Raw genomic sequence first — 17,428 nt, forward strand, 5'->3', positions numbered from 1 at the left:
ATGTTAGCTACAACGATAAAACAAGAAAAAGAAATTGAAAGAATAAACATAAGCAAGGAATAAATAAAATTATTACAATTTGTAGAGGACATGATGGTTTACTTAAAGAACCTAGAGAATCTACTAAAAAACTAGTCAGAATAATTAATAACTTGAGCAAAATTATAGGATATAAAATAAATTAACTGGTACTCTTGTTTTGGAATTTGTACAAATAGAATAAAATTAATGACTGGGAAATCTGGGAGCAATATTTCATGTATTAAAAAATTTTAATAAAATGCCCTGCAATATACACAAACAAGTTTTGTTATCAAAGAGAATGCCAGAACAACTTAGAAGTGTACTAGATGATGCTATCAAAATAATTAATTTTACAAAATCAAGACTCACTATTGGTTATTCACCATTTTATGGAGAAATATAAGCAGCAAGCATGCAACTCTTCTAACACAAACTGAAGTTAGGTGGTTTTCCCATGACAGTTATTATTCATTTATTTGAACTGAGAGAAGAATTAGTTGTCTTCTTCACTGACCATCCTTTTCACCTAAGTGTACAAGTGACATGACAGGGCTATAAAGATTAGCATATTGAGCAGATCTTTGCAAAAATTAAAAAACTCAACAAATCATTACAAGGTACAAATACAAAGTTCAAGACAAAGTAAAAAATATATTACAAAACTAAAAAATTTTGGAACTATATAACTGAGAACAGTACTGAGTGTTTTGTGACATTATATTACTTCTTGCAAACTGAACAATCTTAGGAACTAGATATCAAGAAAGACATGGATAATCTTACGAAATTCTTAAAAGTGACATTCAATAAATACTTAAGTAAAATTTCCAATAAATTAAAATGGATTCCTAACCCATTCAATAAATCTTTTATATCACTGGTCGATAAATTGACAATGGATGAAAAAGAAAACTAATTCATCAAGAGACTTTGGACTACAAACATCATTGAAAAAGGACAGCCTTACAAATTTTAAGGTAAAAATAAATAAATGTGATTGCTCAGCAACAGAACTTGTGAAATTATCCTATCAATTTCCACTATATGTGGCGAGTATACATTTTCTATTCTTTTTTCAAATCAAAAGACAGAAATAAATTCAATATATAACCAGATTTAGGACTGTGTCTGGTACTGCGTAAAAATTTAAAATCTTTGTTCAAATGAAAAAGTACATCAAAAATAAATTTATATATGTGATCATTATTTCATACTAAACATCTTCAAAGTTATGCTTTCCTAAAAATGTTACTTATAATCAACAAAATTTACAAAATATGAAATCTTTCAGATAATAGTAAGAATGAAGGCTTGCTCTATTATTTTTTAATTCTTACAGGATTTCTCATATAAAATTTTTATAATATATTTTGTTTATAATTCGATATTTAGAGTTTTCATAATTATAGATATTATAGATTATAATTATAAAATGTTAATTTTAATTTCAACCTGTCTTAGGCAAAGGTTTTCACTACAGTTACTGTAAGCACTTAAAAAAATTAAAAACAGTATTATGAGTATTACATTAAATTATGCTGGAGGTTCACAATATATTATTTTTGTTGAAAGGGGTTCATTGAAGAAACAGCTTTGGGAAGTACTTAGGACAAAAATAGCAATAGTCAACAAAAACCAACACACTGGGGTGGAGCCAAGATGATGGTTTAGGAAAAGTCACCTAGCTGAACTCTTCCAACATTATCCTACAAATAACTTTAAAATAACCCTTCAAATCAAATTTTGGAGCAGCAGAGTCAACAAAAAAATCAGGCTCACATATTTTTCTGGTCTAAGAAAATTTAAGAACTAGGTAGAAATCTATAACAGCAGGGTGGAGGTCCAGTTTAGGTCCGTTCAGATTCCATACATGCAGCAGCAGCAAAAGCAGTGGCTTTGGGACCACACAAGCCAGAGACAGTGAGGGGGTCAGACAACCAATCAGAAAGAAATCATGAGGAACTCTTTGCTGGCATTGGGTATGGTTGGCATTGATTGTACATCTACTGCCCATACACAGATCTGGGTTACAATTGCAGGACAGAGTACAGCATTGGGAGTCCACCACAAGGGAGCAGGGGTCTTGGTGGCAGTTCTTAGGCAAAGAAAGCACTAGAGTATGTAGCTGCTGGTGACCAGGAGCCTTCCTGGATGAAGCCCAGAGCGCAGAAAAGGAAAGCTGTGACCACACCTATCACAGGATCACGCACCAGTTTGGAAGCACCCAAAACTTGAAGTCCCCAGAACTAGATCTGAAAATAGCATTAGGAAAAAATTTGAACTTTGGGAGAGTGCCTCTCAGACCCTAAGTAAGGAGAGCCCAATTTAACATAGAGTGCAGAGTCAAGAAAGAGTATGGGAAAACAAGCAAATAACAAAAATAAAACTCTACCATAAAAATTACTTCGATGGCAGGGAAGACCAAGACATAAAACTGAAAAGAAGACAACAATGTGAAAACAGCTACCAAAAAAGACTCAAAGAAAAATGGTAATTGGATCTAACCCCCCAACAAGAATTCCTAGAAGAGTTAAACAAAGAAATGGAATAGTAGAGGATAAATTGGGGAAAAAATTAGAGAGATGCAAAAAAATTATGAAAAGAGACAGCTTGGTAAAAGACATATAAAAAAATTGAAGAAAATAATACCTTAAAAAACAGAATTGCCCTATTTGTAAAAAAGGCACAGAAATTAACTGAAGGAAAAAAACCCTTAAAAAACAAAATAGGAGGGGCAGCTAGGTGGCGCAGTGGATAGAGCACCGGCCCTGAAGTCAGGAGTACCTGAGTTCAAATCCGGCCTCAGACCAAACACTTGACACTTACTAGCTGTGTGACCCTTGGCAAGTCACTTAACCACAACTGCCTAAAAGCAAAAAAAAAAAAAAAAAGGACAAATGAAAAAACAGGTACAAAAATCTCACACAAAATAATTCCTTAAAAATTAGAATTGGGCAAATGGAAGATAATGACTCCAGGAGACAACAAGAAACAATTAAAGTCAAAAGGAAAAAAATGTGATCTATCTCTTCAGAAAAACAACCGATACTCTCTATAGTAATATGAAAAAAAATGCTCTAAATCATTATTGATTAGAGAAATGCAAATCAAAACAACTCTGAGGTACCGCATCACACCTATCAGACTGGCTAACATGACAAAACAGGAAAATGATAAATGTTGGAGAGGATATGTGAAAATTGGAACACTAATGCACTGCTGGTGGAGTTGTAAACTGACCCAACCATTCTGGAGAACAATTTGGAACTATGCCCAAAGGGCTATAAACTGCGCATACCCTTTGATACAGCAATACTACTACTTGGTCTGTATCCCAAAGAGATCATAAAAATGGGGAAGGTACCCAGATGTATAAAAATATTTATCACAGCTCTATTTGTGGTGGCCAAGAATTGGAAACTAAGAGGATGCCCATCAATTGGGGAGTGGCTGAACAAACTGTGGTATATGAATGTAACAGAATACTACTGTTTCATAAGAAATGATGAGCAGGCAGACTTCAGAAAAACCTGGAAAGGCTTACATGAACTAATGATGAGTGAAGTGAGCAAAACCCGGAAAACACTGGACGTAGTAACAGCAACCCTGTGTAAGGACTAACTTTGATAGACTTAGCTCTTCTCAGCAATGCAAGGACGTAACACAACTCCAAAAGACTCATGATGGAAAATGCTATAGACATCCAAAAAAAGAACTATGAAGTCTAAATGCAGACAGAAGTAGACCATTTGCAATTTTGTTTGTTTCTTGTATCTCATGGTTTCTCTCATTGGTTCTAATTCTTCTTTACAACACTGACTACTGCGAAAATTAAAAAAAAAGAAAGAAAAACCACTAACCTGGGAAATAGATGGAAGACAGATAATTTTTAAATTATTGGACTACTTGAAAAGCCATTATCAAAGAAAGAGCCTTTATATCACATTTCAAAAAATTATCTAGGAAAACTGCCCCAGAATCTTAGCTCCAAAGGATAAAACAAAAATTGAAAGAATCCACCTATTACCTTCTGAAAGAGATCCCAAAATGAAACCTCCCAGGAATATTATAGCCATGTTTCAGAGTCCCAGGACAAAGAGAAAATACTTGGGTATGACTCAGTTATGTTGGCATGACCTCCAAAAAAAAATTAAGGGGGGAGAAAAGGGAAGGGAGAGGTAGAATGGGGAAAATTTTTTCACATAAAAGAGGTAGGCAGGGAAGAACTTCTACAACAGAGAGGAAAATGGGGGAGGAAAGGGAGGGACAGCAGGCCAGGAACCTTACTCTCAGAATTGATTCAAAGAAGGAAGAATAAAAGTATATACTCAACTGTGAATAGAAATATAACTTTCCCAATAAGGAAACAGGAGGGGAAGAAGATGAGAGAAAGATGGAGGAAGATGATAAAAGAGAGGATTAAGGGAGGCAGGAGTTAAAAGCAAAACAGACTTACTGATGAGAGATAGGATAAAAAGAAAGAACAAGAAACAGAAGATAATGGGAGAGGGAGAAATACGCAGTAATCATAACTGTGAATACGAATTAAGACAAGCTCATCCATAAAACTGAAGCACACAGAATAGATCAGTAACTAGAATCCAACGGTATGTTTACAAGAGACACACTTCGAACTAAAAGATACACACGGAGTTAAAATAAAGTGCTGGAGCAGAATCTAATTTGCATCAGCTGAACTAAAAAAGGCAGGGGTAGCAATCATGATCTCAGACAAAGGAAGAGAGATACCAGACTTAATTAAATGAAATAATCAGGGAAACTTCATTTTACTAAAAGGTACCACACCAAGGCTTCTTAAACTGGGGGTCCCACAAGGGGGCCCAATCAACAGTTTAAGAAGTGCTTAAGGGGGAAAGCAGCTAGGCGGCACAGTGGATAGAGCACAAGCCCTGAAGTCAGGAGTACCTGCGTTCAAATCTGGCCTTGGACCAAACACTTAACACTTAGTAGCTGTGTGACCCTGGGCAAGTCACTTAGCCTCAATTGCCAAATAAAGAAATAAGTGAATAGATAGATAGATAGATAGATAGATAGATAGATAGATAGATAGATAATAAATGAATGAATGACTGAATAAATGGAAGAAGAAGTGCTGAAGGGGAGCATTAAGAAGGGATAGGGATGGTGAGGAGAAGGGGTGGGAGCCCTGAAGGTGGCCTGCAGTCAGTTGCACCACCGGCCCACTCTTCCCTGGAGCTCCACAACAAAGGTCACCACCCTATGGACACTGCCAGGGACTATGCCAAAACCCTGATAAGGCCCTTGACTTTCATGGGATCACAAACCAAATGAATCCTGTCAACTGCCCTCATGCATTCATCTCAGCCTTTCCAGGACTGCAATCATGACCAAAGCGGCCAGCATGGGGTGACAGCCAACACACTGAAGGAACTCGTTGCTAAGACCTTAGATGCCCTAGAAATCACTACTGGGTTGGTTACTTGAGTGTTGGAAGAAGATGGCACAGTTGTGGATACCAAAGAATTCTTTCAGACCCTAGGAGATAATATACATTTCATGATCTTGGAAAAAGGACAGAAGTGGACACTGAATCCTAAATATGTTACCCAGAAGCAAAAAAAGTCTGGAATAGCAAGAGTCAATCCCAAAGACTTCCTTGGATGCTTAAATGTGAAAGCCACCATGTATGGGATGTATTCTGTGTCCTATGGTATCAAATGTTCATCTGCCACAGCTGTGCTGAAGCACTTCTTGCAGTTCATGTCTTATGCTGCCCAAGTCACCGGACAATTTCTCATCTACACGAGAATTACATGTTACATGTAATTAATGACACTGATGATTCTACTACTCCTCTAAAACCAAGACCCAAGGAGTGGCTCCTATAGAGGGACAGTGCCTTGCATTAAAAGGGATTGTAGCTGGCTCTATTAGTTTCCTTCCCAATGTTAACTTTTAAATGACTGTTTCAGGGATGCTACCTTATATTCTTAGACACATCATTTGCAGATGTTTGGCTACTACTACTCAATGTGGCCAGCTTTTTGTTTCCTAGGAAATTCCTTTATACTAATGAGCCTGGAAGAAAGGGTATGTACAACATGCTTTGGTGGCTTACTCACTGCAGTAGACAGGGCCCTCCATATAGCCATATGTGTGTCTCTGAAAGTTAGCTTTCATGTGCAATCACACATTTAGCAAGCAAACGTAGGAAAAGTGCTTTTGGGTCTTCAGTCCAGATCACTGATACCATGAAAGAAATAACTACTAACAGTTAAAAAAAAATGCCAGGAGTGGAAAAAGTTTAAGAAGCCCTGCCATAGACAATAAAGTAATATCAAAAATGTTTATAACAAGTTTCTCTAATAAAGACCTCATTTCTCAAATATATATTGAATATAGAACTGAGTCAAATTTATAAAAATAAGAGTCACTCCCAAAGTGATAAATGGTCAAAAGATATCAACAGGCAGTTTTCAGATGAAGAAATCAAAGCTATCTACAGTCACATGGAAAAATGCTCTAAACCACTATTCATTAGAAAAAAGCAAATTATAACTACTCTGAGGTACCATCTCACATCTATCAAAAATGACAAATGCTGGAAGGGTTGAAGGAAAAATAGTGACACTAATGAACTGTTGGTGGAGTTGTAAACTGGTCGAACCATTCTGGAAAATAATTAGGAACTATGCCCAAAAGGCTATAAAACTGTGCATACCCTTTGACTGAGCAATAGACTACTAAGTCTAATCCCAAAGAGAGCAGAGAAAAAGGAAAAGGACCTATATGTACAAAATTATTTATAGCAGCTCTTTTTATGGTGGCAAACAATCAGAAATTGAGGGGATGCCCATCAATTGGGGAACAGCTGAACAAGTTGTGGCTTATAATTGTGATGGAGTACTACTGTGCTACAAGAAATGATTAGGGGGAGGGGGGTTTCAGAAAAACATGGCAAGACCTGTATGAACTGATGCAAACTGAAGTGAGAAGAACTCAGAAATCCAGGTGCACAGTAATAGCAATGTTGTCAACTGTGAAAAATTTGGCTACGATTCCAAAGGACTTATGATGAAAAAATGCTATCTACCTCCAGAGAGAGAACTGATGAACTCCAAATGCACTAAAGTATACTTTTCTTCCATTTTTAAAAAAAATATTACTAATATGGAAATGTTTTGCATGATTTTACGTGTATAATTGTTATCATATTGCTACCATCTCAGTGAGTAGGTTAGGAAGAAGAGAATATGAAATTAGAAATTAAAAAAGAAGAGATTAAAAATAGATTGAGAACAACAACAACACATCAACCAAGGCAAGACTTTATCTAACTATAACTTGCTCGCACTGTGTGAGAACACCTTAACAACTTTCTCTTCTAGATATTCAATACCCATACCTTTAATAATGTGCTCTGTACTTTTAATAAGAAACAAAGTTCACAGGCCGATAATTTGCTGATTCTATTCTCAGTCAGTCAATGAGCATTCAGTACATACCTACTATGTGCTAAGCACGAGGCTAAGTGCTGGGGATACAAAGCAAGGCCAATTAATGCAGAGAGGAAATATCAAAAAGGAAAAAATATTTGTATCAAATTTCTCCAACAAATGGTATCTAAGAAATATAAACAATATATAGACATATGTGCTATCTAATATGTAATTTATACTAATAGCCATTTCCCAAAAGATAAGGGGGATCAAAGGATATAAACATTTTTTTTGAAGTTTTTACATAGTTTATTTATGCTCTGATGAAAAATTTTCTTCACAGATAAACATCTTCCATAGTGCCTTTTAGTCCTTCTGTTATGAAATCTCCAGCTCACTTTTTGCCAGCACCAACATGTGCCTTTGCAGTACCCCTGACTTTCTTCATTCTGTTCTTGCGTTCCTTTCGCTGTTTTCTTGATGTCTTTTTCTTTTCACACAGGCCATGCCTTGCAAGTCTGTGCTTGGGTTCATTTTTCTTTGCATAGTCAAGGGAATCATAAATCATGCCAAAACCTGTTGTTCTGCCATGACCAAAATGGGTTCTGAATCCAAAGACAAAAATGACGTCTGGAGTTGTCTTGTACATCTTGGCCAGTTTTTCTCGAATTTCAGTCTTGGGCACTTTGGCCTTTCCAGGATGAAGGACATCTATAACCATCTGTTTACGCTGAAGAAGTCTGTTTGTCTGAACTTCCTGGTTCTGATGGTTACAGTGTCATTCATGGTGGCAGCCGGTTCCTCGAGCAGCAGGAGAGGGAAAGGATATAAACAATTTTCAAAAGAATAATTGCAAAGTATTCATAACTACATGAAAGAATGTTCCAAATCACTAACAAAAAGAGAAATCCAAATAAAAACATCCTTGAAGTTTCGATTCACACCCTGCAAATTAACAAAAATGACAATAAATGGCAATGGTCAATGTTGGAGGAGTTGTGGAATGATAGGCACACTAACACGTTGTTGGTTAATCTAAAATTTTTAAAAAACAACATAAATAGAATAACAAACCAAAAAATCAAAAGTGAAAGTAATAAAATTATAAATATCGAGCAGGATTCTAATGAAGAAATGAGAGGATACTCTGAATCTACTCCTTCATGGAGGAGGGAAGTCTATAGATACTACATATTGCACATGTTTACAGACTTTTTCAATGTACCAGTATCTTGTGCTGATTGGTTTTCCTCTCTAAAAAATACTATTTGTTCTATGAGATGTCTCTCTGAGAGGGAAGAGTAGGACATACTTGGGGTAATTATGATGATGCAAGAAACAGAAAACATCAATAAAAACTTATTTTTTAAAAAAAGTAGTCCTTGCACTCAAGGAGATCACAGTTTATTGAGGGAAGACCATGCAAATTATATACAAACAAGCTATACAAAGGACAAATTTGAAACAATCAACAGAAGGAAGGCACTAGAATTAAGGGGAATAATCAGGAAAAGGCTTGATGCAGAAGGTGAAATTTTAACTGAGACTTGAAGAAAGACTGGTCAGGAGACAGAGATGAGGAAGGAGAAAATTCCAGGCATGGGAGACAGCCAGAGAAAGTGCACAGTCCAAAGATGGACTATCTCCTGGAAGATACAAGAAGGAGACAATGTCACAGGATAGAGGAGTACTTCAGAGAGAGATGTAAGAAGAACGGAAAGGTAGGAGGAGGCCAGTTTATGAAGGGTTTTAAATGACAAAGAGAAGATTTTATATTTGATTCTGGAGGTGACAAGAATCTACTAGAGTTTCTCAAATGGAGGAGGAGGAAGGTGTGACATGTAAGACTTGTACTTTAAGATCAACTGACAGATGAATGGAGGATGGACTGGAGTGGTAAGAGACTTAAGATGGGGAGACCTACCATCAGGCTGTCGCAATTAGTCCAGAGTAAGGTGATAGGGGCTTGCATCTCAGTAGTAGCAGTGTCAGAAGAAAAAGGGGCAAATAACAAGAGATGCTGCAAAGGTGAATCGGACAAATGTAGATTGGATACAGGAATGAAAGACAGGAAGGAGTCAAGGATGATGTGTAGGTTTCAAGTCTGGGGAAACTGGGAAGAAGATGATGTCCTTAACAGTAACAGAGAAGCTTTTTGGGGGTAGGAGAGGTTTTAGGGGGAATATAATGAATTTGGTTTCCTATGAATTTAACAAGACTATGGGATATCCAGTTTGAGATGTCTAAGAGAAAGCTGGAGATGTGAGATTGGAGGTCTCGATAAGCAGATTTTCCTAAAAACTGTGACATTTGACTTTGTCATATCTTACATGAATTCTCCTGTTTCCCATGACCTTTCAAATATCACTGAAAGTGACAGCTATCTTATCTACCAGTTATTTCAGTACCCAAGTATGTAGTCATTCTATTCCAACTAACTTTAATAAAATTACCTACATCCTTACACATCTTAGTAGGTAAATAAACACAAGAGCAAAATAAGAAAGAAGGAGCTCAGCCGCCCTGAGCAGCAGTCCTAGGTTTTCTTTGATCCTCTTCTTTTTCCCAATTTAAAGAAAAAAAAAGAAACCTGGTTGTCAATAACTTTCCCCTCAGCTCAATCTAAGCTTGCGCACTTCTGACACTACTCTTATTTTATCATATCATGATTCTATTATATTTATCCTTTTTCCATGCCCCTTCATTCACCTTTTGTACATCCTTTTTTTTTCCCCCAAGCAAAAAAGTATTTATTAATCACTTGCTATGTGGTAAACACTATGTTAAGTGTCAGAGATATGCAGGAAGAGACATGATGATATGAAGAGTTACAAGGGTGAAGCCACAGAGCAGATGACTGACACACTATTTCCAGAAGCAATTACTATGCCCAACACACAGTAATCAATTCAATTTATTTACATTCTTGAAATGCCAGGCTCAACACCATGCTGGACTTTTAGACAGGATACTCAGTTCTTGATATTAAACTGGGCTCCTGGACTGTCCTCCCCATTCCATGCTTAGAGCCCTTCCTCCCAGATCTTGGAGGCTGAGTTCTAGATCTTCTGAGTCCACCACAGCATCTCATAACAGAGGGCTTGAGACCTTGGGGCCTTGAAGTGTCCTGAAAAGAGTATGGCTGCACAAAGTCCTTTCTGCTTCCAGCCCTTTCCAAGATCCATGATGCAGGCTTCTGACCACCCTGGTGCTTTTTCAGGGGAGCCCACTGTTCTTACTCCTTCCAGATACAGAACCTTACGGGTTATACACGGTTCTCATCTGGTTCTGGTGGCGCTGGGAGGATTCCAGATTATTTGGCTGCACTCGCTTGGCTGGCAGGCTCCTTTTCCTACTGACTCCTGGGTTGGAAGAAATCACTTTCTCAGTGTATTTCTTTCTTTCTTTCTTTCTTTCTTTTCTGCTTTTTGGTGAGGCAATCAGGGCTAAGTGACTTGCCCAGGGTCACACAGCTAGTAAGTGTCAAGTGTCTGAGACCAAATTTGAACTCAGGTCCTCCTGACTCCAAGGCCAGAGCTTTATACACTGTGCCACTTAGATGCCTCATCTCAGTGCGTTTCTTAATCGTTTTTCAATCTGATGTAATTTTTAGGTTCTTGTAACAAGCAGGCATGTGGGAAGCTATCTTAGCCAGAAGTCAACTACACAGCTTTGAAAAAACTATGTTGGTTGGGAACTTCTCCTTGCATTCACATGGGTTTCTTCAGACAATTCCCATTTTTCTTCCTCAAAATCAGGTTCTCTTTTTATTGTCAGAATTTCGACCTTTTAACTTCTTATAGTAGCTTCTCCTGATAAGACTTCCATTGTAGAATTTTAATTCATTCTTCAGCTTTTAAAATTTATTCTCTCCAAACAGAGAGACCTGATGTTTCTGTCTTTCAGGTCTTTCTTTATCAACTAGTTCTAGTATGAACTGGTATCATTTCCACCAAGTCCTGCCTCGTGGTGAGAAACAGATCCAGAACAGAATTTCCATGTAGCTTCCTTCAAATTTTGAGGAAAGAAATTATTATTAAGGCAAATCAAGAAATTATCTGTAATAACTTCAGCAGAGGTCCTGATAATGCCATTTATCCTCTCCCCGTTATGACACTTGTCCTGTGCTAGTCATGAATTCTTCCCTTAGGAATCTTGCTCACCCTTGAATTCTTTTTGCCCTTTGTTCTATCACAGCTTATCCCTTTCTAAATGCCAAATATGGATTCACATTCTTTTCCTACTGTGTACTGCTTCAGATTCACAGGAAGAGCTGCTCCTTCTACTTAGCAAAATTAGCATCTCTACCAGTACCAAAGGAGTAAAGTAAGGGCTACAGGAACACAGGAACTCAGTTCAAATCATACCTCTAACAATTACAACCTGTGTCACCTTGGGAAAGTCACTTGACTTCCTCTGGCCTCAGTTTCCTCATCTGTAAAATAAAAGTTTTGGACAAGTCTGTCTCTATGGTCCTCTCTGGTTCTAGATCTTTGTACTTTCTCCAATCCCTCCTGGGAGCTATCCCTTTGATCATTCCCCACTCTTACTCTAATTTTTAATCTCTTTATCCAATTACTCCTTCCCTGTCACCCACCAATATGATCTCCCAGTCTTAAAAAATCTTCTCTTGATACTACTATTCTCACAAGCTATCTTTCTACATGATTTTTGTCTTTAAACCCAAACTCCTAAAAACACCTGCCTATGATTACTGCCTCCGCTTTCTTATCCTCCTTCCCACTTATCGTTTAAACTCTTACAATCTTTCTAATAACAACACCACTCTCGAAGATGTAGAAATGATGTGGGAATTATTACTGTTAACAGAATTAGTACTATTACTATTAATACAGCACTTAAAAGTTTGTTATTGTTGTTCAGTTATTCTCAGCTGTGTTCAACTCTGCATGACCCCACTTGGGGTTTTCTTGGCAAAGGTACTAGAGTGGTTTGCCATTTCCTTCTCCAGTTCATTTTGAAGATGAGGAACTGAGGCAACCAGGGTGAAAGTGACTTGCTATGGGTCACACAATGAGTTAAGTGTATGAGAACAGATCTGAACTCAGGAAGATGAGTTTCCTGACTTTAGGCCTAGAACACTATCTACCTATATGCCCTACTTAAAAGTTAATAAAGTGTTTCGCATATGTCACCTCACTGGAGTCTCACAACACTCACAGTGAAGAAGGTGCTATAATCCTTCCCGTTTTATAGATGAGGAAACTGAGTTTTTGATAAGACTGAGAAAAGTTAAGTGACCTGTCCAGAGTCACACACATCATAAGAGTCTGAGGTAGAATTTGAACTCAGGTCTTCTTGACTCCTGATTTCCTATCCACTGCACCTCATCTCCACCATTAGCATGCCTCTTTTAGGCATGAGCTAGTTTGTGCACAGGCCTGGAGATAGGAGACAGAACGCTACATGTGAGGAACATCAAGAAAGCCAGTCCTGCCTGGATTGCAAAGAGTGCCCAAAAGGCAGACCACAGCCACACTGCGAGAAGGTTAAAGGCCAAACAGAAAAAACTGTGCTTGATGCCACAGGTAAGTCGGAGGCACTAGAATCTATCAGGCAGGGGAGCAACATGAGCTGACCACCAAGTCTTGGATTTCAACTGTCATTTAGTTATAGATGACTCCTAAATTTACACAGCCAGCTCTCATTATTCTGAGTTTCAGTCCCACATTACCACCTGCAAACATACCAAACTCAAAAACGTCCAAAACAAAACCTCTAATCGTTCCTCCAGAACTACCCCTCTTCCTAATGCCACACTTTCTTTCAAGAAAATCACTATCCTTCCAGTCTCTCCGGTTCACAAAATAGCAATTATCCTATACTCTTTATTTTCCTTTACCCCTATATCCAATCAGTTGCCCAGACCTATCAATTCTGACTCTCACTTTCCTTCTCTCCACTCACAAAATAACTACCCATCAGGCTGACCACCTTGCACCTTGGACTGTTAGACTACCTTCCTTCTTAACGGCAGGGATTATTTTATTTTAGCTGTTCTATCCCTAGCACCTAGGTCAGCACCTAACACATAGCTGGTGCTTCATAAATGCTTGCTGAATGGAAATCATTATCCAGATGACTGAAATCCCCAATCACTACTCTCTCACACTTCTGTATCAAATTTAAGATCAGTTTCCCAAATCCCTCATCTTCATTCCTGTCCAGGTAATCTGTTGTATACTCTGATAAAAATCATTTATTTCCCAACCAATCACAACAATGTTCTGCATCCCACTTTCTTTTTGAATCTCCAAAGCTTATTAGCACACTGCCTGGCCCACAGTAGCATTTAATAAACATTTATTTACTATCTCACACAAGTATAATTTAATGAACAGTGTAAACTTACCTCCCCCGATGTATATAACTTAAAATTTTAATGCCCCATACAAACATACACAAATATAAAGTAATACTATCACTAGTTTAGAAGTTTTTCCTCAAAGAAAAATGACCAAAACGTATCTATGAAGTCAAAAGATCATCTTCATTACAAAATTTAAAGAAAAAAACTACACTGAGTCATTCAGACATTTATGTCACATAGTTTTAAATTAAAGTTTTGGTTCAAACAACACCTTAAAGAATTAAGACCCTGAAGGTATTTTACAGGATGGTGCTAAAAAGGATAAAGAGAATGTTATAAAAATCAACAGACAGACCTGTTCTGGACACACCAACTACAGAATTCATTCTTCACACTATCAGGAATGTTGACCTTCACTGTCAGGATCTTCAAATTTTCCCCTCGGTTAATGGCCAGAATCTGAGTGCAAACATAAATGGCAAAGACAGATGACATACAAAATATATAAAGGATAAACTTATTAAGTCAACATTTATGAAAGATTATCTGTCTGACATTCTGCCACAAAGCAGGCCACTCATTTGGAAAATAGTTAACTAAGTTCTACTCCTTTTTCCTAAAATGTATCTCAGTAATCAATCAATAAGCATTATTAAATGAACTGATGACTAAAGTCATACCACAGTTCTTACAGTTAGCACTTTTGTTATATTTAATAGTTGGCTTATGATAAAGTCACATGTACAGAGACTGAAATTACTGAATAAATTATTAAATAAAATGTTTTTTATCTAGGTCCCTCTCCTATAGAATTATAACAAAATCCAAATTTATTATCACATGACAGGGTCTAAAATGAAACTTAACTTTTCCTAAGCCATGAAAAAAAATATTTGCTAAGAAAATAAAAACATTAAAAAAAAAACCTCCAAAAGGAATGTTTAAATTTTGGAATATGTTCTTATTCTTAAACTTGCCTAAAGCATGCATTTACTTAAAACATTTCACATGATCTTTACAAAACATGTGTCGCTGTTGATTTAAACAGGTCCATTAACAACTTCTAGTACGCAAGCATTTTGTTAGCATACTTAAAGTTATTATAAAAAAAGTTACGAGTATCTGAAAATATTAAACAAGGACTTCTTTAAACTAGTCTATATTCATAGTATTCCTTAATTCATTCTGATCTTCTCCAAAAATATAGAGCTTTACTATAATCAACTTCTCCCCCTGGTGAATTCAAGTGGATATTTTGAACATGCTTATACAAAACCATCAAATCACAATAGTCCAACAAGACAAAGAAACTTAGAAATTCCATCTCTATACAAGAGCCTAAGCTGTGTAATGTAATATCTAACAAAAAAAGTCAAATAAAAAAATGTTTCATAGGTCTGAAAAAAAAGTTAGAAAAGAGAGGTAAAAGTTTTACTTTTGTAATATTCAAAACCAAAAAAAGCCCACAAATATGAAACAAATTCTCATTACATTTAATGAACCAAGAATTTTTTTTAAAAGTCCTTCTTAAGCAAACCGAGAAACAGCATCCATTGGAAATCACCCCACATCTCCTCTCCCACAAAAAAGTTATTAAAAATTGACATTCTAGAAGTATTTTATTTTCTCAGCCCTGTGCATTGTCAAGATTTAGCATCCTGTGTCAATCATGAACTTTAATTCAATCACTAGCTAACTCAGACATGTCACATATGTTAAATACAATGGTTTTAAATGCCTTCAGGCCATAGAACCCATTTATATTAAACAGCTTTCCTGACATACCAGTCCTGACACATCCTTGAACAGCTAACCTTGCAATAAAAATCTTATGTGAAATATTAAAGCACTGGGTAAACTGACTGCCAAAGCAGTACTTAAAATTCAGCTTTTAACTAATCAAAACTATTCAAGTTTATTCTTAAATATTACATTAGAATGTAATTTTTAAAAAAGACGTCCTGAACAAAAACCAAATCTAATATAGAATAAAACTGTTAAAAACAATCCTGGCATTATGGTTACAGGCCCCTGTTTTCACTAAAAACCTCCTATTTCACTAGGCAGTACTGTTTTGAACTACAAATTATTAAGTAAAATTTCAAGGAATTAACAAATTATTTTAAAAGTTTAATATACAAATTTTGACTATACTGTTATAAATACAGTATAAACCCAAAACAGAATTGTAATGATTTTACATAAAGTTCATGGAAAAATAGACCCAATACACTAAAGAAAAGAGGCTCTACATTATCTTTGTCATCCCCTATCGCCTACAAAAGATGTCCCAAATATCTGTTAAATTCATGATGTGTAACATCACATAAAATTTTTACTTGTCAATCAGCCTAAGACAAAGACCAAAAGCTATTGATAATAAATATTACGCACGTAAAACAAAAGCGTTGTAAAAATTTTCATTGTATCTTCAAAGTAGGGGCAATATGAAGGAAAAGCTATATTCATCAACCAATATTTAACAAGTCCTTACTAGATACAAAGTACTGTGTTGGGCATTGTAATTGATACAAAGAACACACCCTCAAAGAGAATACAGTTGACGGGGAGATAAAAGATAACCACAAGGAAAATTAAAACCACAGGAGATGAAAGCCAAGTAAAAAATAAGAGAGACGTCAAAAAGGCAATAAAAGCAAGGTTCAATGTTCCACAATGTGTTGCTAAAAAGGAGGAAATGTTTTTTCATATTCCTAACAGGATCATTCTATAACAATCTGTTACTTTCTGGGGCCACTAGATGGCACTCCTGTGTTTGCAGGGGAAAATGCTAACGTCAAAATGGCAAATCTGTGACAAATTACCCAATTTGAAAAATTTCAGTTAGAAGACAGGTCTAAATTCAGTTCATCAAACTCAAAACTGAAAAGGCATGGTATCTTCTATCATATCACTGAAAAGTAGTCATTCAGACTCTGCACAAATACCTCTAGTGAACTAGGAACCTACTGCAGGGCAGCCAATTTCATTTGGAGGTAGTTCAAATTATTTGAAGCTTTTACTTACATCAAATCTTATTACATCTCTCTGCATCTTCTACCTAACACTCCTGGTAGAAACAAGTTTAATCTCTATTCCACAAGGCAGAATTTCAAATACTTAAAGAAAACTAACTTTACCACACAAATTTTCTCATTTACAGATGAAAAGTGACCAGTTCCATCAATCAGTATTTACATGGGATGGTTTCAAAGTGACTTTACCATCCTGTTTACCCTCATCTGAACGCACATCACCTTGTCCATGACAATATTCAAAGAAAAGCAGAACATAACATTGCTAGCGTGGTTCCAACAAGGTAGAATACACAAAAATGCCATTATTCTGAGCATTGTGAAGCCATTAATGAAGGCTGATTACAATAATTTGGTTTGGCCCTGATGACAAACAGCTGACTTAATCAAGCTTACAAATCACTAAAACCCTGAGATCCTTTTCACATGAGCTAGGTATGTGTTCCCCATTATATGAACTGTATAATTGGCTGCCATGAGTAGGATTTTATAGTTATGCTTATTAAATTTCATCTTATTAGATCCAACCTGTCAAAATTAAATTCAACAAACTTATTAAACACCTATATGCAGAACATTATGCTTGATAATCAGGGAGATATTAGCTAGCAAAGTAA

General features: G+C 36.4%; 1 protein-coding gene and 2 pseudogenes across 3 annotated transcripts in view; 1 reads left to right on the top strand and 2 right to left on the bottom strand.

Annotated features, from left to right (window-relative positions):
- Positions 1-17,428, bottom strand: part of SRBD1 (S1 RNA binding domain 1) — a 319,328-nt gene that overhangs the window by 244,687 nt on the left and 57,213 nt on the right. For all 3 annotated transcript variants that reach the window (XM_021001269.2, XM_021001268.2, XM_021001267.2), the window contains exon 11: positions 14,132-14,235. In XM_021001269.2, coding sequence (XP_020856928.1) covers positions 14,132-14,235 — 104 coding nt within the window. The remainder of the gene's footprint in view (positions 1-14,131; positions 14,236-17,428) is intronic.
- Positions 5,266-5,894, top strand: LOC110218542 (lipid transferase CIDEA pseudogene; annotated as a pseudogene).
- LOC110218517 (small ribosomal subunit protein eS24 pseudogene) lies at positions 7,731-8,246 on the bottom strand (annotated as a pseudogene).

Source organism: Phascolarctos cinereus, unplaced genomic scaffold (genome assembly GCF_003287225.1).
Source record: "Phascolarctos cinereus isolate Bilbo 61053 unplaced genomic scaffold, phaCin_HiC Scaffold_2;HRSCAF=192, whole genome shotgun sequence".
NCBI classification, from domain to species: Eukaryota; Metazoa; Chordata; class Mammalia; order Diprotodontia; family Phascolarctidae; genus Phascolarctos; species Phascolarctos cinereus.